The sequence below is a fragment of the Panulirus ornatus genome, chromosome 23 (assembly GCF_036320965.1).
Source record: "Panulirus ornatus isolate Po-2019 chromosome 23, ASM3632096v1, whole genome shotgun sequence".
NCBI classification, from domain to species: Eukaryota; Metazoa; Arthropoda; class Malacostraca; order Decapoda; family Palinuridae; genus Panulirus; species Panulirus ornatus.
The window spans coordinates 3,536,535-3,558,051 of NC_092246.1; the positions used below are offsets into that span (position 1 = coordinate 3,536,535).

At 47.9% G+C, this 21,517-nt stretch overlaps 1 protein-coding gene across 2 annotated transcripts in view; it reads left to right on the forward strand.

Moving 5' to 3' along the window:
- Positions 1–316: 316 nt before the first annotated feature.
- Positions 317–21,517, forward strand: part of nmo (serine/threonine-protein kinase nemo) — a 283,198-nt gene continuing 261,997 nt past the window's right edge. For both annotated transcript variants that reach the window (XR_011714425.1, XM_071676425.1), the window contains exon 1: positions 317–1,167. Coding sequence is in view for 1 of the 2 variants with exons in the window: in XM_071676425.1 (XP_071532526.1) it covers positions 785–1,167 (383 nt within the window). In the remaining variant the exon portion in view is untranslated. The remainder of the gene's footprint in view (positions 1,168–21,517) is intronic.

Consider the following 21,517-nt stretch of genomic DNA (forward strand, 5'->3'; position numbering starts at 1 on the left):
TTTATCTTATTGCTTTGCTGCACGGTGAAAGATGGGTTCTTGAGGTTATTATCCTTGCGAAGATGAGTTTGTTGCATATCACAGTACAGGGGTGATTTCTCCACGCGCACGGCGCTGCCGGACGTAAGAAGAAAACCACTGTCATATCACACCTTTTGTTTAAGGTTATTTCCTTGTTATATAGACCATAAAATTAAATTATGATATGCAATAACGATAATTCATGTTTAAAAATACTCTAATTGAATGGATATTGTCTTATATCTGTACAACAACCATCAATCGGGAGGCATCACAAAATTGGCGACGCTTATCCAGTGAGCGAGAACACGTCTGTGGGGAAGATTGCCAGGCGTGTCTCTCTCTCAGGCAACAGCGTGGAGGGATACAAAGGTTTAATGTGGATATTGATAGATCTCTGATAACTGGTGGGCAGTTTGTGGTTATTGATTAGATAGTAAAGCAGTGAGGAAAGTTGCGGGAGGGGTTGATATACGTAAAGAAGCTGGGTGTGTTTTTGCTGTGTGTTGTCAGCTGTGAAGTGTTGTGTGGGCTGGAGAAGCCGTGCAGGGAGGAAGGTGGGTGGCCAGAAGCAGAGATAAGAGTAAGCCTGAGTCGCCAGGTGCAAAGCTGATGTAGAGAGAGCCTTGTGGTACTACGGCTCTCGTGCAGTGTTACCCATATGCAAGATCCCGTGAAGAATAGAGGAAAAATAAGTGTGCAGTGTTTTGTGTGGGACGGGCAGTAGTGGTGTATCATTGCGGGCGTCGCGGACACCCCGCCCATGGCTCTCGTGGGCACACGGTCCGGTAGTGGGCGGCAGCACGTTATGGCGGGCGTGGGGGAGAGAGGTGTGGGCGTGGTGCCTCCCCATAACGCCGCTATCTTAGCCGCTGCTCAGCCAAGTTATTACGCCCACTTGGACCCTAGAGGAGGTGCACCCCAGACTGGCACGGGCGTGAGTGCTATACACTCTCACCACCCACACCACAGAAGCAGCAGCTCTAACGCCCAGCAGCAACAGCCTCAACAACAGGCAGGAGCTGGCGGTGTGGGCGGGCAGCAACAGCAACCCCACCATGGACAAACAGCAACTCCCTCCCCTACGAACAGCAGCGAGGTGACTCCAGACAGACCCATCGGCTACGGCGCCTTCGGTGTTGTATGGTGAGTACCTCCCAGCGCCTGTCCTGTCTCGCTCTTTGTTGGGTGGCGGGGTAGTCCCGCCCGTGGAGGCTGGGTAGCTTGCTAGCCTGCTGCCCCGCCACTAGCTACCCCGATACCCCTCCATTAACATTTTCTTCTCGCCATGTTTTAAAGAATTCCAAGCGACCCGGTCATTAGTATAGAGCACTGGGCATGGAGACACTGACGCAGGTTGGTAAGGTGATGTTAATCCAGTAGGCCGGCGTGGGTTGGTGTAAGGTAGCGTCCAGTGGTGGGCCTTCCTCCCTCCCACGTGTTCTGGGGCTTTGTTCTACCCCGGTGTACCCAGCCTCACTCCACCACGCTATCCACACAGGCCACCATCCACCTTACTGCTTTACAACTTTGATCATCGTTCACATCGCATTTTACAACAGATGTTTTAGACCTTTGATTGTTCGTTGTGCTTCGGCATCATTAGCAACACCTGGCGTGCACATAGACGAGACGTTTACGATACAGGATCAAATTACTTTTCCATGTGATCATTTTCCGCAGACCATGTAATTCACCATGAGTCACATGCAACAGCTGGTTGTGGATGCATGTATGTGTTTAGAGTACGTCATTTTAACTCGTTAATCGTGTTTTTACAAATCTTTATTACATAGCACCTTCACTCGTATTGTGTATGGATTGGAGGTGTGAAGACACGTGCCTACGTTTACGTGCACTTTAACTTCACTCATCCATTTGGACCCTTCTCGCATATCACCAGTATTTAAATTTGCACTTATTGATCGGTAATGCTAGTTCAATATTATATGATGCCTTTTTGAAGGTTTCATAGCATATGTTCAGTTGTGCGACTTGGCTTGTTTCTTCAAACATTCAGAAGTTGAGAAACGTTACGATCGATGGCTTTATTGAAACACCTGTCAGTGATTCTAGATAAAGTGAATTTAATCATAAAATTTAAAGAGAAAGCAGGTGAAGACTGATCAGGAACCTGTCACAATTTTGAGTAAGGGTTTTCATGAGCGTGAGAATGTGATGGCCATGTTATAAGAACCCCAGATTGTCCTCGAGCTATACATGCAGGGGTTATAGGCCTTAACTGTGTTAATGGTAAATTAAAGGTTATCCTTCCAGATTTCCAGACATGAGCTCAGCATTTGCCTTGTATATGATTCGCTCAGCATAATCTCGATTTTTACTGTTTCAGCTGTAGTACATACCTTACCCGAGAAGATTATCGAGAATTGTAAATGAAGATTCAAAGGAAATCTTTTTCTTCTGACTTTGGTGGTGGAATTGAGTGAAATTAGAAGTCATACATAGTTACTGATATCAAAGGAATATTTTGAAAGGATGGGTCCTCCACGTTTACTTCAGCTGAAGCGCAGCAGTTGTTGCCTTCATGGGTAACAGTTCTTAAGGACTACTCAGATGAAGTGGAAAAGAATATATGTTTATAGTTAGACTGGTGTTGTAGAGTAGGCTTTGTGCTCCTTGCAGGGCACGTCGAGGTTCGCTTACGCCAATTTCCACAAAGGCTGCCGACATCGTTTGAAGTTCTTTTTGTGTTATCTTGCCGTAATTAAAGCATTGCGTCTTCTGATCATGACATATGAAATTGATTTATTTATGATTTCAGGTCATTTGATATCTCTTTGAACATGTGGTATAACGTTATGGGTTGGCCTTTCATATTTATGCATGGTTTCCGTGGTATCTGAGCAGAGGCAAGTAGTCAGGCGCAAAACTTATTTTTTTTTGGGGGGGATAAGTTGTGGGAGATAGGATTTCTGGTAGGTAGTTGATATGAAGAGCACTTTCTAAGAGATATCTCTAATTCCACACATCTAATGTATTTGATGAATATCCATGAAGAACCTGATTTCAGCAGTTACAGCATAGATTTTTGTCATCCTGTGACAAGTACAAATGTGTTGTAATCATTGTAGAATCAGTTACCGCTATCTTTGTTATGCCGGAATCACTTGAATGACATTCTAAAGTCTCTGAAAACTTTTGCTTGTTAGTGACAGAAATGTAAAATATCCAGGATACGTTTTATTTCCTTTTCATAAGTTGGATCATCCTTTGGTCAGTTTTTATATTCCCGAAGACCGTTAAAGTTCTGAGGTTATTTTATTGCTCATGATAAAGATCAGAGCCTGGAACCAAGAGTCGTTTGAATACTGTTTCTGTATGTTATTATAGGAAGGACTGTTATAAGTTTTAAGACTCTTCAAGTGCTTTTGTTTTATCGAAGGACAATGCGGTGGTCGAATGCCTTGCCCCTGTATTGAACCCAAGTCTGGCGGAGCGCCACATAGCGGAGCTCTAAAGTTCGATTTAGGATACCAGACTGCAGAAACTTTGAAACTAATTACGACTCTCTCTTGTATCAGTGCCTTCTGTGAAAGAACGAGTAAAAACAGAAGCGAAACGATGTTCATCATTGCTTTAATAATTTTGACAAGGTTTTTGTCAGATAATTGAAAGTAGATGGTCTGTGGTTTGATATGAATTACTATATGTGTCACTATGAATGAAGCGAAACGTATAAGAATTGATTTTGAAAATTGGTTGATTAGTTTTATATTCTATATCTCGAGTGTAACGTTCAGCCAGGAAGATGTTTGTAGTAGCTTGGTAATGCCTACGCTTCTTTTTATCTCATTCTTGTGTGACGTTGTTGAAGGCATACTGTACTTATATCACTCGGTATGAAACCTTTATGCTCGAGCCGAGTTCAAGCTGCTGTGTTTGGTCGTTGGTCGATCAAGCTGTTGAGCGCCGTGGTCTTCAGGCACACGTAACCTCCACATCCTGGCTTGACTTTGTAAATACTTATGCGGACCCACATCGTAAATGTCTCCACTGTGCTTTCCATTGTGTTTCTTATGGCTGCAGGCATTTTCTTAAATAGTTTTAGGGCTCGAATGGTAAGGGGAAAATTCCTATTTTTGTCATCATCATTCCTTTTGATTTTAGGGGTAATGTTTTAGTCTTCACTGCGTGTCATGCGAATAGGGAGTTATTTTTGAATGAAAGTTGGGACCATATTATTTAGGATCAAGCCATACTCGAAATCTGTTTTAGTAGACGATAGAAAGTAGAATGTTAATCGTTGGGGAAACATCATCTCCGCTGTAGAGCACATACTGTCTGCAAGACGAAGGTCACAAGAACATGAACAAGTGAGTTTATATGTTAAGAACTAATCTGTTGATATACCAAGGACAATATTTGACATGTAAGAAAATTGATAGAATAGATCGAATTTACGTTATCAGGTACCAGAGAAGGTTTTGCCACAAGCCGAATTTTTAAAACCAGGGACGCATATTCATTGGGGATATATGTTGCTCAGTACTACAATGGTTATAATCTTTCTTTGCCCGTGCATCACTGTTTGATAAGGTCTTACACGGGTGTGATAGGAAACATATTAGAAGCATGTCGCTCGGACTGATTCTGGTGGACATTCACACAAACACAAGCACCTTGTAGACGAGTCTTAAATCTGCATACACATTCATTACCTTTCCCTGTGGACATCAAGGATGTAGTTATTTGGCCCAAGAGATACAGTTGAATGATTAAGAATAAGGAAACATCTGGGGTCCACAACAACTCGTTGCACTCCATTGATAGAGTTAATACTGTTAATGCAGAGGGCATGACCAGCCTGGCTTCGGTGCATATGAGGGTCATTTGTGTTTGTAGTCTCAAACAACCATGTTGAATAAGTATAGCCATAAGCCTGGCTGCGAGGATAGAAGCATCCGGAAATAGCCAAAGCTCCGGTTATTCGCAAGCATAGACATCGTCTTAAGCCTTAGTCTTTTAAATTTTAAAAGGAAGCGTAAGTTCGGCTTTGTGATTACGCCACACATACACACACACACACATATGACCGCGACGCATTCATGGGCCATCAAGGGTTCAAGTGCATGGATTCGAATCCTGCTTGTGGCATTCGGTCCACAGTCAGTTCAGCTGTTCATCCACCCTAAGTGGTTGGTTGATTATATATACATTATATTGCAGGCTTATTTTTCCTTTTTTTCGTTTCATTGCAAAATTTGGGTATTCTTTCCCTGTTTTGATCCTTGCTATGTTTAAACAAAGTCACGTTCGTTCATTTCTTGTCATAGGTACAGTGGGAATATCTGGCCAGATATACCTGTTTGAATGCTGTGAACGTCTGGCGTATTCTGAGTGGCGGGTTATCGAAGGGAACTCCTATTTATGTGATAAACGTGCTTGGGCTTGAAGGATGCTAGGCCCTGCAACACGCGGATTAGCCTAGTTGTTTTAGTTTGGAGGATGTTAGGCCCTACAACACGCTGATTCACCTCGTAGCTTCATTTTGAAATTGGAATTTGATATTTCATGAGCTAGGAAGAATATAGTTCCTTTTAGGCTGTTGATGTGTATGTATACAGTTCGGTGATTAATCTGGTTTGGTTGGATCCTCACGTGGGCTTTTGTATATCATAGACTTCATTTTCATTTTGGATCTCAGGAATTATGCCTATATATGGTTGTTGTGTTGAAGTATCCAGTGTTATGTCTGTGTGAAACCATCTCGCTTAACCTTTGTTATTCCTAGGAATACTGTTTTCAGTCATCATTGTTCCCTGTTATAATGATGTAATTGGGAAAAAAACATCGTAGCATCGGCCAATTAGGACCTAACCCGTCTGCGACTTGAGTAGGGTTGAGGATAGTGTGTGGGGGGAGTTGAGGCGTCTTGGAGGAAGAGGTTGTCTGTCAGGGTACGATTTATTATGGTTCGTATTCGAGGTTAGGCTTTAAGAGCGTGCTGGAGGATGGCGGGCTCGCCATTGCTAGACTGACACCAATGGAACAAAGATTGTTTGTGGCAAGCCCTTCTTACATCCACGCACGGGCAGTTGTTTCCTGCTGAAGGGTGAGGATTTTCAAAATATACGTCTCACACCCATCGGTTAATTCTTACTTAATAGCGTTGTTACAATGAATACGTGGCTGAGAACGACGACTTGGATGGTAGGGTGGTTGCTGCCATCACCTGGCGCGTTCCATCATCCCCAGCCGCCCGGCCCGACCGACCGACCGACCGACGCACCCGACCTTGAACCCGCCCGCCCGACAGCTGTTCGATTGTGGTCCCTCCCGTCCGCCTGCCCGACCGCCCAACCCCATGTCCTGATGACCCTCCAAAGGCTTGGTCACCGGCCCAGACGATGAGGACCTGGTCACCCGCACGGTGCTAGACTCGGGGATCCCTTGGAGGACCAACATATTGATCCTGAAGCAGCTGGGTCAGCCAGCCAGCGCTCGCTTTCCCACGGAGGACAAGGCTGGAAGGACTCCTAATACGCTCGAGGCATTCATAAATTGTGACTGAAACCTCTCGGCCACCGAGGGACCCGAAGAGGGACTAAAGTGTTTCTGTAACCCCAGCCATCACGACGTTACGAACAAAGGTTATGATGACACAGCCTTTGACCTGACCATTACGGGTCAGGTCATCATCCCCCATGGGCCGCGCCGTCGTGGTGATTAAGGGACTATTATAAGCCTCTGCCACAACCAGGAATATGAAACATGACGGTGGTACTTAAATGAAGGCCTCCAGACTTACCCATTGGGACAGTAGAGGACAGCTGTGCTGTATGTCCTCGACCCCTTCCTCATCATGCCCAGTCGGGGGACATGCACAAAGCACTCGGGTTAACGCAAGGACACGCAGCAGACGGCCACATCCGGCTGGCGCCGCCGAGTGTCATAGCTTGCAAATATAAGCCGGGCGGCGTAAAGCGTGACGTAACTGGAATTTCGTGTGGCTCATGCCAAGACTATATTTCGCCATGATTTCAGGTTTCTTTATGTATTTTTAATGGACTGCTGGAGTTATTTCTCTCCTTTTGTTTCGTATTTCGTCGCGTGAAGTTTGAGGTAAAATGGGCGTTACTGTACTTGTATTAGGTTGTACTCGCGAGGGTTGTGAGTGCTCGGAAAAGGCGTTACTGTACTTGTATTAGGTTGTACTCGCGAGGGTTGTGAGTGCTCGGAAGAGGCGTTACTGTAGTTGTATTAGGTTGTACTCGCGAGGGTTGTGAGTGCTCGGAAAAGGCGTTACTGTACTTGTATTAGGTTGTACTCGCGAGGGTTGTGAGTGCTCGGAAAAGGCGTTACTGTGGTTGTATTAAGTTGTAGTCGCGAGGGTTGTGAGTGCTCGGAAAAGGCGTTACTGTGGTTGTATTAGGTTGTAGTCGCGAGGGTTGTGAGTGCTCGGAAAAGGCGTTACTGTAGTTGTAGTAGGTTGTACTCGCGAGGGTTGTGAGTGCTCGGAAAAGGCGTTACTGTAGTTGTATTAGGTTGTACTCGCGAGGGTTGTGAGTGCCCGGAAAAGGCGTTACTGTAGTTGTATTAGGTTGTACTCGCGAGGGTTGTGAGTGCCCGGAAAAGGCGTTACTGTACTTGTATTAGGTTGTACTCGCGAGAGTTGTGAGTGGGTTTGTCGCCCATATACTGAAGATTCACAGACTGTATCCAGCCCTTGCGAGAGGCAGTGTGGTTGCATTATGTTGGGTATACGGAGGGAGGTGGTCTTATGACAATGTAGCTCATATTTCTTTTATTTTTTACTTTCCTCTTTTTTATTTTGTGTCTCTTGTAGCGTGAACTGGTTGTGGTTTCGTCAGGTCTCCCACTGCGGAGTTCACACTTCTTCGTTGAACACGTAGATGGTCAGTGACCCAGTGGTGAAGGCTTGATGATGGGGTTGAGGTGGATGGATGAAGAAGGGATGATGAGGATTGACGAAGAGATATTGTGGACATTCATTAATGTAGAGGGAGGATAGAGATGGATGGATGAAGTAGAGGGTTGTGATGGATTGATGTGGAGTTGGGGTGAACTGGAGAGAGAGAGGGTTTCGGAGAATGGATTGATGGAGAGAGGATGTTGAGATGGATTGATGGAGGGAGGATGTTGAGATGGATTGATGGAGGGAGGATGTTGAGATGGATTGATGGAGGGAGGATGTTGAGATGGATTGATGGAGGGAGGATGTTGAGATGGATTGATGGAGGGAGGATGTTGAGATGGATTGATGGAGGGAGGATGTTGAGATGGATTGATGGAGGGAGGATGTTGAGATGGATTGATGGAGGGAGGATGTTGAGATGGATTGATGGAGGGAGGATGTTGAGATGGATTGATGGAGGGAGGATGTTGAGATGGATTGATGGAGGGAGGATGTTGAGATGGATTGATGGAGGGAGGATGTTGAGATGGATTGATGGAGGGAGGATGTTGAGATGGATTGATGGAGGGAGGATGTTGAGATGGATTGATGGAGGGAGGATGTTGAGATGGATTGATGGAGGGAGGATGTTGAGATGGATTGATGGAGGGAGGATGTTGAGATGGATTGATGGAGGGAGGATGTTGAGATGGATTGATGGAGGGAGGATGTTGAGATGGATTGATGGAGGGAGGATGTTGAGATGGATTGATGGAGGGAGGATGTTGAGATGGATTGATGGAGGGAGGATGTTGAGATGGATTGATGGAGGGAGGATGTTGAGATGGATTGATGGAGGGAGGATGTTGAGATGGATTGATGGAGGGAGGATGTTGAGATGGATTGATGGAGGGAGGATGTTGAGATGGATTGATGGAGGGAGGATGTTGAGATGGATTGATGGAGGGAGGATGTTGAGATGGATTGATGGAGGGAGGATGTTGAGATGGATTGATGGAGGGAGGATGTTGAGATGGATTGATGGAGGGAGGATGTTGAGATGGATTGATGGAGGGAGGATGTTGAGATGGATTGATGGAGGGAGGATGTTGAGATGGATTGATGGAGGGAGGATGTTGAGATGGATTGATGGAGGGAGGATGTTGAGATGGATTGATGGAGGGAGGATGTTGAGATGGATTGATGGAGGGAGGATGTTGAGATGGATTGATGGAGGGAGGATGTTGAGATGGATTGATGGAGGGAGGATGTTGAGATGGATTGATGGAGGGAGGATGTTGAGATGGATTGATGGAGGGAGGATGTTGAGATGGATTGATGGAGGGAGGATGTTGAGATGGATTGATGGAGGGAGGATGTTGAGATGGATTGATGGAGGGAGGATGTTGAGATGGATTGATGGAGGGAGGATGTTGAGATGGATTGATGGAGGGAGGATGTTGAGATGGATTGATGGAGGGAGGATGTTGAGATGGATTGATGGAGGGAGGATGTTGAGATGGATTGATGGAGGGAGGATGTTGAGATGGATTGATGGAGGGAGGATGTTGAGATGGATTGATGGAGGGAGGATGTTGAGATGGATTGATGGAGGGAGGATGTTGAGATGGATTGATGGAGGGAGGATGTTGAGATGGATTGATGGAGGGAGGATGTTGAGATGGATTGATGGAGGGAGGATGTTGAGATGGATTGATGGAGGGAGGATGTTGAGATGGATTGATGGAGGGAGGATGTTGAGATGGATTGATGGAGGGAGGATGTTGAGATGGATTGATGGAGGGAGGATGTTGAGATGGATTGATGGAGGGAGGATGTTGAGATGGATTGATGGAGGGAGGATGTTGAGATGGATTGATGGAGGGAGGATGTTGAGATGGATTGATGGAGGGAGGATGTTGAGATGGATTGATGGAGGGAGGATGTTGAGATGGATTGATGGAGGGAGGATGTTGAGATGGATTGATGGAGGGAGGATGTTGAGATGGATTGATGGAGGGAGGATGTTGAGATGGATTGATGGAGGGAGGATGTTGAGATGGATTGATGGAGGGAGGATGTTGAGATGGATTGATGGAGGGAGGATGTTGAGATGGATTGATGGAGGGAGGATGTTGAGATGGATTGATGGAGGGAGGATGTTGAGATGGATTGATGGAGGGAGGATGTTGAGATGGATTGATGGAGGGAGGATGTTGAGATGGATTGATGGAGGGAGGATGTTGAGATGGATTGATGGAGGGAGGATGTTGAGATGGATTGATGGAGGGAGGATGTTGAGATGGATTGATGGAGGGAGGATGTTGAGATGGATTGATGGAGGGAGGATGTTGAGATGGATTGATGGAGGGAGGATGTTGAGATGGATTGATGGAGGGAGGATGTTGAGATGGATTGATGGAGGGAGGATGTTGAGATGGATTGATGGAGGGAGGATGTTGAGATGGATTGATGGAGGGAGGATGTTGAGATGGATTGATGGAGGGAGGATGTTGAGATGGATTGATGGAGGGAGGATGTTGAGATGGATTGATGGAGGGAGGATGTTGAGATGGATTGATGGAGGGAGGATGTTGAGATGGATTGATGGAGGGAGGATGTTGAGATGGATTGATGGAGGGAGGATGTTGAGATGGATTGATGGAGGGAGGATGTTGAGATGGATTGATGGAGAGAGGATGTTGAGATGGATTGATGGAGGGAGGATGTTGAGATGGATTGATGAAGAGGGCTAGTTATTTTCAATTGATGTAGAGGAATATGGTGGACTGATGAAAGGGGAAGTTTTTGTGGTGGATGGATTGATGCAGAAGTGTAACGAAGGATTGAGGAGGAGGTGCTGGAATGTATGTATGGATGGAGTGTCGTCCTGGGTTGATGAAGGTGTTGCGTGGATGGAATTATGATATTGGTGAGGTATTTGGATGGACTTAGCGGGGAACGTGCGTGCCTGAACGTGTCTACAGAGTTGTATAATTGTGAACAAGACGCATGTCAGTGCATCCCTTGTTATCCATCTCAAGGCTGTAGTGGGGGGCGCAAAAGCTGTGAAGTAAATTCTGGAAGTGGCCGGCAGGGGTGGGGGAGTGATCACTCGTTATCTTGATAAAGCAGATAAGAAGGTCGGTAAAGTCCTTCCGTATCTTCACATGGCCGCTACAAAGGTCACGTAAGCCTCATGGTAAATTGTATGTCGCTTTATCTAAGAATGATGTTGGGGGGTAAGACGGGCGTTTAAGAGTATTATGCCTTTGTTTTCAGTTTTTGCACCGATGAGGAAGATATGCAGATTGCCTGTCCTCTGACGCTGTATTGTTCTGCTTGGGGTAGCCCACACCCAAAAAAACAAAACACACAACCACAAAACACACACACCACCCAAAGGCCCGGGTTATCACGTTGTGCGGAAGGGTCGTAACCAGGCAAGACCCTGACCTCCTCGCCACGACCCTCAAGCGCTTGTCTTGCGCCATCGCTATACCCTGGGTATTCCCCCCCCCCCGCGCCCCCCCATGTAGTGGCACAACCCCCTACCCCCCTCCTCCTCCTCCCTGTAACACTTCAGGTGTTTCTGGTTTGATAACGCAACAGCAGCAGCAGTTGTGCTCAAGGTGCTTGTTTCTCGTATCAGTGGTGTTGCGTTGTGTGTGTGTGTGTGTGGTGTGTGTGTGTGTGTATGTGTTGTGTGTGTTGTAGTGCGACTGCTTGTGTTGTTTAGGATCACTTTTAAGATTCGCTCCCCCCCCTCTCCATCTTCTCCCTTGTTTTTCTAGGCTGGGTTAGGTTTGGATAGGCTAGGTTTAGTTTGGCAAGATTAGGTTTGGTTGGTTAGGTTAGGTTGGGTTAGGTTAGATTAGGTTGGGATAGGTCAGGTTGGGTTGGTTTAGGTTGGGTTGGGTTAGGTTGGGTTGGTTTAGGTTGGGTTGGGTTAGGTTAGGTTATGTTGGGTTGGGTTGGGTTAGGTTAGGTTGCGCTAGGTACAAACGTAGCTTCACGTGGTATGTTGCCACATGTCTCGCAGCTCTGTACCTGGTAATCTGGTCCCTTCATGTTGTAACTCAAGTCGGGTGAACCTTGGTTGTTTTGCAGTGGTTCAGGGGGACTCGACCGTAGGAGCACAGCGGTACGACACGACCCCTTGACCACGACCCTGCATGGCGAAATGGCCTGATTATCGACGTGACACTTACAGGTCAAGTCAAAGGCGTTTGGCATGTCATTAGGAGGACAGTGCTTGAATGGTTTTTGTCACTGGATCATTTGATTCATGGACTTTAATGTCTCTCCCAGGCCCCTTCTAGGTTGTGTGTATGGGGATGGGTGAAGGCCCCTTTCAGGCTGTGTGTATGGGGATGGGTGAAGGCCCCTCTCAGGCTGTTTGTGTGTGTGTGGGGGGGGAGGGGTGAAGGCCCCTCTCAGGCTGTGGAGGAAGGGGGTGAAGCCCCCCTGCCCCAGAAGACTGCACTAGTCATGCACCAGGTTGGTAACCGTGGCGACGAACCCACCTGACCGTACGATGGTTGGTGAATTATTAAGTCAACAGGTGGTACCTACCTGGGGAGGACAGATGGTATATATACAGGACTGGACGTGTCCATGGCGGAGGTTGTCCGCTGTCGTGTGTTTTGTTTGCGGTAGAAACAGGATGGTGGAGCACTCGCCTCACTGTGTGCGAGACAAGAAGCCGTAGAGTGCGTGATGATGACAGTGGTTGTGTGGAAGCAGCAGTGTGTTTGGGCTACAGACATAGGTAACAAAGGTGTGTGGGGCTCAGTAGTGTGTGTGTGTTGGTAACAAAGGTGTGTGTGGATAACAAAGGTGTGTGGGGGTCAGTAGAGTGCATGTGTGGATAACAAAGGTGTGTCGGGGTCATTAGAGTGCGTGTGTGGTTAAAGGTTTGTGGGGCTTACTAGAGTGCGTATGTCGGTAACAAAGGTGTGTGGAAGCAGTAGTGTGTGTGGGTAACAACGGTGTGTGGAAGCTGGAGTGTGTGTGGGTAATAAAGGTGTGTGGAAGCTGGAAAGTGTGTGGGCAACAAAGATGTGTGGGGAGAGTGTATGGGTAACAAAGGTGTGTGGGGAGAGTGTGGGTAACAAAGGTGTGTGGGGAGAGTGTGTGGGTAACAAAGGTGCGTGGGGAGAGTGTGTGGATAACAAAGATGTGTGGGTAACAAAGGTGTGTGTGGGTAACAAAGGTGTGTGTGGAGAGTGTGTGGATAACAAAGGTGTGTGTGGGGGTCAGTAAGAGTACGGGGAGCGAGTTATGTTCCTCAGGTGGTGGGGATTGAGAGTGTTGGGGTCGGGTAGGGGAGAGGAGGGGGTTGTGACGTTGTGGTTAGACAGAGGCAGGTGGTAGCTGCCTGACACCCCCCCCCCCAGCTGGTGTAAGGGGTCTCTCTCTCTCTCTCTCTCTCTCTCTCTCTCTCTCTCTCTCTCTCTCTCTCTCTCTCTCTCTCTCTCTCTCTCTCCTAGGTGTGCCTGGGAGTGGTATACAGCTGGGAGGAGTCGGGGAAGGGAAAGGCGTTGGGGTTATTAGGTCGCGTCTGTGTGAGGGAGTGAGGAGGGAGTTACGCGGTGGTGGTCACTTATGCTGGGAGGGATGTGGTTAGTAGTAGGGAACTCTCCGGAGGTGGTCACTCCTAGTTCACTGGAGGGGTTGACGCAGCAGACTTCTCCTTCCCTGGAGGGGTTGACGGCAGCAGACTTCTCCTTCCCTGGAGGGGTTGACGGCAGCAGACTTCTCCTTCCCTGGAGGGGTTGACGGCAGCAGACTTTCCCTTCCCTGGAGGGGTTGACGGCAGCAGACTTCTCCTTCCCTGGAGGGGTTGACGCAGCAGACTTCTCCTTCCCTGGAGGGGTTGACGCAGCAGACTTCTCCTTCCCTGGAGGGGTTGACGGCAGCAGACTTTCCCATCCCTGGAGGGGTTGACGGCAGCAGACTTTCCCTTCCCTGGAGGGGTTGACGGCAGCAGACTTCTCCTTCCCTGGAGGGGTTGACGCAGCAGACTTCTCCTTCCCTGGAGGGGTTGACGCAGCAGACTTCTCCTTCACTGGAGGGGTTGACGGCAGCAGACTTTCCCTTCCCTGGAGGGGTTGACGGCAGCAGACTTTCCCTTCCCTGGAGGGGTTGACGCAGCAGACTTCTCCTTCACTGGAGGGGTTGACGGCAGCAGACTTCTCCTTCCCTGGAGGGGTTGACGGCAGCAGACTTTCCCTTCCCTGGAGGGGTTGACGGAAGCGGAAATTACCGCTCGTATGTATGTTTTTTTCCCTTTGCCATTCTCGATAATTGTTTTGCTGTCAAGGGTCAGATGTTGACCCGCGGACTATAGCCACAGTAAGCAGGTGTTCCCCCCCCCCCATATGCGACCTGACTGGCTGACCTCACGTGACATCCGGTTAGTAGCAGCCTGGTCAGAGGGGGTCAGAATCATTGACGTCACATTATGACCTCGAGCGGGTATTCCTCCTCTAGGCTTTTTGATGTCTTTCCAACCCTTATAATTCAGCAGATGGAGTCATTGGTACATGTAGATTTTTTCAAGATTTCTGTGGTATTTTAGGCCCTAGATTATTATCAATCTGTTCCCGTAGGTATTAAAACAGTCACATTTATATAGTAAATTGTTATGTTGTTTATGTATGTCTATATTATTTTGTTATAGGAATACGATTTTCCTACAGTTTTTTATTCAATGAAAAATCGGTTGTGTTTTCAATAACGTTAGATCTCGTACATATCTAGAACCTGGAGGATACGCGGCCAAAAGTTCTCCCTCAAATGGTTTAAACGTTTGAGTCATTTGTTGATGACCACATCTGTGAGTACTTGTCTCTCTCCCCCCCGCCCCCAACACTGTAGCACCACATGTGGTAGAATGAAGTAATACTAGCGATGGTGGAAGTGAAGGATGTGTCATTCAAATGATCGTTTTTTTTTTTTCACGTCAATTATTTTTCTTTTTCGTGTGGGCACCAGTACTAGTGATGGGTTACGTTTATACAGGCACCAGTACTAGTGATGGGTTACCATTATACAGGCATCAGTACTAGTGATGGGTTACGTTTATACAGGCACCAGTACTAGTGATGGGTTACGTTTATACAGGCACCAGTACTAGTGATGGGTTACCATTATACAGGCATCAGTACTAGTGATGGGTTACCATTATACAGGCACCAGTACTAGTGATGGGTTACCTTTATACAGGCACCAGTACTAGTGATGGGGTACCTTTATACAGGCACCAGTACTAGTGATGGGGTACCTTTATACAGGCACCAGTACTAGTGATGGGGTACCTTTATACAGGCACCAGTACTAGTGATGGGGTACCTTTATACAGGCACCAGTACTAGTGATGGGGTACCTTTATACAGGCACAAGTACCCATCACCGGTACCTAAGCCTAAAAACAACTGGGTTGAACATAATTCATCCAGTGAGTACCGCCCGGAACTGCCTGTGAGGTCTTGAGTGGCGGCCAGCAGGTCAGCAGGTAGTTAGGTAGACCTCCTCCTGCTGAGGAGGATCAGAACGGGTGGTTCAGCAGGGACCACTGGCCATCGAGGGCACCTCAGGCAAGGCAGGTAGGTGGTGCCCTCCCAGGGTTTTCTTTGTGTATGGGGGTCGTGGTGGCGGCCCAGGAAGGGGCGGAGACGCAGGAAAGGGACCTTGGAGAGTTCGCCATTAGCAGTAGCGTTGGGTACGGGGATTAGGTAACTTGGTTCCTTGCCACGATCTGCAGGGGAAGGGAGGGACACACACACACACACCGGGGTGTTGCTAGGCGCGTGCTGCCCACCACGTACTTAATCTCACGGCCGCCTTCTGCCTACCTCACGTGGCTCAAGGAATCGTGCCCGCACCATCGTAATTTTCTGGTGGTCCTACGAGCAGTTTCTGTCACCTGTTGATCGCTGTTCGTGTTTTATGCTTGTATGTACGGGGGTTAGTTGACACGGTTGGTATTGGAATAGAACACGTATGTATGTATGTATGTATGGATGTATGGATATTTACTCATTTGTAATGACGTATTTTGCATTGTACACTCGTGGGGGCGGCCCCATCTCGTGGAGACATTCTCTTCTTATCACACAGCTTTTAAAACTTTCTTATGTTGTTTGCAGTGACTTTATTCTCTTTGATGTTATGCCATTCATTCACAACTATAATAGTATAAGTATTAATTGACATGCTCTCTAACGAGTGTCTTCTTGAGTTTCACGTAATGTTCTCTGGTTGTTTTTTCATGTAGACTGTTTGCATCATCGACTTGATTTAACTACCTCTTCTTCTTAAAGTTTATGATTAGGTATACCCTTACTCTTGTCTCTTTCCCGCGTGATGACTCGTCTCTTAACTAAGTATATATTTACCATGTCATTATTCCTGTGTGTGTATACACACTCCTCATCTTTAATCAGGTACCCAATTATCGACCACTCCAGAGAGGGGAGGATGAACAGTTGGGATTAGCCATGGGCCGACTGTCGCGCCAAGGATTCGAACCCTTGCAGGCCCGACCTTGGGCTAACCGCTACACCTCGTGTGTGTGTGTGTGTGTGTGTGTGTGTGTGTGTGCTTGATGGGCGACAAGAATGGGGTTTTGTATTGAGTTCTCCGGTCGCGAGATGAGAACGCGGGACACTGGTGGGTACAGGCCCCTCCAGACAGCACGAGACGACGCCCTGCGGAGTCGTATTGAACCAGGTGTGGATTGCCGCGCCGTATCGCTTGTGCGATGGGGCGATCACAAGCCCCGGGTCCCAGACCTGACCAGACGCGGGAGATGAATGAAGGAGGTGCTACGCAAGTAAGGCCATCCAGTCTACCGCACACCATCTGTCCCCCACTGACGACAACATGATGGTGAATTAATAGGCACAAGGGTGTCCCAAGGCGGCTGGGTGACACGAGATAAGGCTGTCACAAGATACAGTAAGACAGGCAGCGGGTGGGTGCTGGCGTCCAGGGTAGCAGGCCAGGCAGGGGAGGGTTGAACCAAACCGCTGGTCAGGGAGGAGGCAGCAGCTGTTTTGCGCACCAGCCCGTATGTATGGTAGGGTTGTTTGGTCTTGTTATTATCCTCTGTAGTGATGTCGTTATTGTTCGAAATGGATAGTCGCTGCTACTTCGACTTGGTCTGTGTCTTCTTCCTTGTTTGGCCTCACTGTTTGGGAGATATATTTGCACATCTCAGATGATAAAAGATTCATCTGTCTCCTCTTATTGGCTGCCTGCGACATTTTCTTTTGTCTCCTGTGTCTCCCTAGCGTCTTTCTAAACACGGGTTTCTAGTGAGGGAGAGGGTGGCTTTCTCCTACTCTCTCTCCCTCTCACCTCCACTACCACCATCTCTCCAACACATCATGTCAGAACACCCACCGCTAATACCCTCCCTACCCCGACATTCACCCACCACCAGTGCCATTACCCGTACACCCCCACCCGCCATATACCATCAAGAGAACCACAGCGGCGGGTTGTTATGACGTCAGTGGTTGTAGCTGGTGGTAGATGTGGGCTGAGCTACCATGTTGTGGCCGTGTTTGTTGGAAGTGGTGTCGGTTCTCTTGTGTGGATGTGGTTATAGATGTGGTTGTGCGTTACAAGCCGTGTCGTTATCGTGGTTGTAGCGGTTGCAGTGTCATTATGTGATGGTTGTAGGTGTGTCGTGTGCCACTGTAGTCGTAGGTTGTCTCAGGTGTTGTAGAGGGCGCGGGCGCCGCCGTTAATGGAGATGGCGCGTCTCCTTGTGTATTGTCGTGTTGTTGGTGAGGTTGGTTGGCCAGCCAGTGGTCGCGGTCGTTTTCCCAGGCCCCAGCGTGCGTGTGTAGGTGGGGAAGTTTGTAAACTTGATGATTTGTTGGAAGTGGCGCGTGTAGGCCTATGTCCCCCCCTCCTCCTCCTCCTCCTGAAAGGTTAGGCCTACACGTAGTCATAAAGTTTTGGGGATACGCTAGACCGTGTTTGCGCCTCTGTAAGTATTTATCTTCGCCGATAAGGAGGTGATTGGCACAGTGTCGTCCTTCAGTTACCTGGTATTTTCATGGAGTGGTAACGGAGGAGGAAGATGACGACGACTCGGGTGCTTAATGGATGGCAAAAAAAGGAGGGGGAGGGAGGTGTTCAGGTGTATTTGCTGCCGTGTGTGTTGTTCGGTGTTGCGCGGGGGAGGAGGAGTGGGGGGGTCGGTGTTGTCCGGGGCTGAGAGAGAGAGAGAGAGAGAGAGAGAGAGAGAGAGAGAGAGAGGAGAGGGTCTCTGTTGTTTAGGGCTAAGGGACTGTCTTTAAGAGCTGGACCAGCACAGTACGGAAGTCTTAATGATTTCACGTATCTAAGTACTGATGGGTGATTCTAATTATTTTTTAAGTGCTTAAAGTGGACGGTAATTCGGTAGTTCTCTAGTTAGGGATACGGTAGTAGTTATTTATTTGGTCTACAGGGCAGATGTTTCTGTAGGGAGGAAACTGGAAGTAGTTTAGTAGGTTTTCAGAAGTAGTTCGAACGACTGTTTTCAGTCTTGAAATTACAAGGGAGGTTAATACTGGATAGCACTTTAGCAGTTCTCACCCATTTAACAGGTAGTTAGGTGTTGGTTTGTACTGTTGGCCGCACGGTAGTAATATGAGTGGCCCCCTGGTCCATAACGACTAGGGTAGTTTTACTTCAGCTGGTAGTTAATGACTGGTACTTCAGCAGGTGATTACGGGGGAGGGTTAGGGGTAATTAGGTAGGCCTTCAACTATACCCCACATACACACCCCTTCCCAACAGCCCGGACTGGTCCGAGGCTGGTGTGTTTGGACGTTGGTCGAGCAGGCTGTTGGATGCCGCTGCCCGCTCGCCCGGCTGGTGTGTGGTACATAATGTAGATGTTTATCACGGGTTCTTCTCAGATTTCTCCGCCGTACACCTCATGGTAACGAGGGGTAACGACTCCCTTGTAATTAGCAAGGGTTACAGGTGACGAGCGGGGTAATTAGCACACCCCCTCCACCACTGGAGGATGTTAAGGTTTGATGGTAAAGTAAGTAAGAAATAGTACAAAAATTATTGTATGACAGTTAATTGGTTGTACTGAAAACGTAATAAAGAATTGGCTTAAAGTATCAGGTAATGATGGCATAGTTACAACGGAGTGCCACGGGCCGTTAACAGTGAAAGCTACAACAGTGCCACATGCTGTTTACAGTGAGTTACAACGGAGTGCCACATGCCGTTAACAGTGAGAGTTGCCAACGGTGTGCCACATGCCGTTAAAAAAGTAACAGTTACAACGGTACTGACACAGAAGACCTATTGCCTGTCACTTCTCCCAACCCTTAACCACAAGTGAGTAAGGAAGCCACAGACCACAGGAGCGAAGCCGCACACTGGATACTGACACACACCGTGGATATGACAGTCGTTGATAGTGAACGTGTATATGTGGTTAAGGAAGGAAAACGGAAAGAGGTTAGAGAAAGATATATATATATATATATATATATATATATATATATATATATATATATATATATATATATATATATATATAAAGTGCTCGAATCAAAGCGTTTCATTTTCCTTCTGGCGTCAATACGCCCACACGTCGCCTAAGCGCTAATTATCAAGGAATATCAACCAGACCTTAGCATCCAGACCACTGGCCAAGACATACAACTACAGATACACGCCCCAGCATCACGTAACAACCCATAAGCGCGCAGCGCCACAAGCATGTCCGCCTGCTGGTATTTTACCCTGCCTTATCCAGCCACCCGCAGTCTTTCCCAGCTGCCCCTCTGACGCGTGTGGCATATGGCTTAGATTTTGTCAGCAAGGCAGGGAACATCAATTTGCCGGAACTCGTTAGTTTTGATGTGAATTCCCTGTTCACCAAAGTCAGTCGGCATTGAAGAAACCATCATACTTGAGAAGATTACCCGATCCCGTAACATCATAATACTGCCCATAAAAACTATCATTGACTTCATAGAACTATGCGTTTACTGTAATGTTTTCCAAGATGGTAAGTGTCATTTTTGTGGACAGAAACTTAGTCTAATCGTGGGAAATCTCCCTAGTCTTTTCCTTAGTATTTTGTTCATGGAATAAAATACGTTGATGATGTCTGGTCCCTACGGCCATGTCCCCCATGACTTTAATGTTTTCTTTAATGAATTCAGCAACATTCCACCCAACCTTCAAATTCACGATTGGAACAAGGCAGCAGCCCGCGTCGCCTGGTTGGATCGCGTGGTCAAGTTACTAAGGTTTTGGTCGACGTTTTGACCAGGCATCTTCAAGCGTTAACTCCATCCCCTCGAGGCAGCTTTTATACGGAGGAGCAAGCTTCCCTAAACCCTGTATGTGGGCCTCTTATGTTTCAGCAAGAGGGACAGACCTGAAGATTCCGTGTGGGCTTGTGGCAGCCGACGCACTGGTCAGCCTGTTGCTACACATGCATGCGGCTTGCATGTCCTCCCCACCATTGACGCCACAGTCTTCCCGATGCAGCCGTCATTTAGTCAGGACGTGGCAGTAGTTAGGGTGATTAATGACTGTGTGGTCTTTATCAAGGCGGTGTAGCAAGTTAGCGTGTAGTGACGCTTGATTGTCAGCCATTGTTGAAGGGGTAGTTTCGATGAGCGGTCTCCCCACACACCCCCTCCCTCCACTCCCACCCTTCATTCTGCTCTTCACTTAAGGCCCACCTCCTCCTTCCCCCCGTCCCTGCCCTTTGTCTCCCCCCCTCCCTCCCTCTCTCTCTCCCCCGCTCCTTCCCCCAGAACTGCCGTCACCAGCAGCCCCTCCCCTGCCTCCCAGGGAGCCTGCACAGGGGGGGAATTTAACGATTGGATGTGAAGCGGGTGAGGGCTGTCATCTTTGCCACCACTGCCACACCCCCACCAGCTCCTCCTCCTCCTCCTGTCTTATGCCGTGATATCCTGCCTCCGTCTCTAAAGGTAAGGAAGATAATATGCCATTACTCTCCTGTGGGGGAGAACCTCGTCTTGGACCACCAGGTCTTCTGTTATCAGTCCTGTTCTGTCCATCCCGTGTACTACCCCCGTTGCTCCTTGTCCTCTCGTGTTGTGTAGGGCGGCTGCGAGCATCGCCTTCCTTAGCTAACAGAAGGCATCTCCTCCCTTCTCTCCCTCCCTCCCTCATCCCTGTGGTGATGCCTCAGGATTCTCTCACATTCAGGTCACCCATGGCGGAGTCCCCTGACTAGCGCAGGAGGAGGAGGAGGAGGTTGGGGCGGCGGTGAGGGTGGGGCCCGTCACTCCAGGTTCTAATGGAGTGGTCAGGTGAGCTGGTATTCCAGAATGAAAGCAAATGGACGGAGGAGGAGGAGGAGGAGAGAGAGTGAATGGTGTTGTACTCTCTCTCTCTCTCTCTCTCTCTCTCTCTCTCTCTCTCTCTCTCTCTCTCTCTCTCTCGTGGACCTTCTTGATGGCCGGGGGCTTGGTTTGAGGTGGGGGTGTATGAAGACCCCCTCGAAGACTTAACCAGGTGTGAAGATTACGAAATCTATATATTTTTCCCGCGGATTAAATAATTCTAGGTAGAACTTTAATATTTCTCTCTTCTTGTGTTATGTGTGTG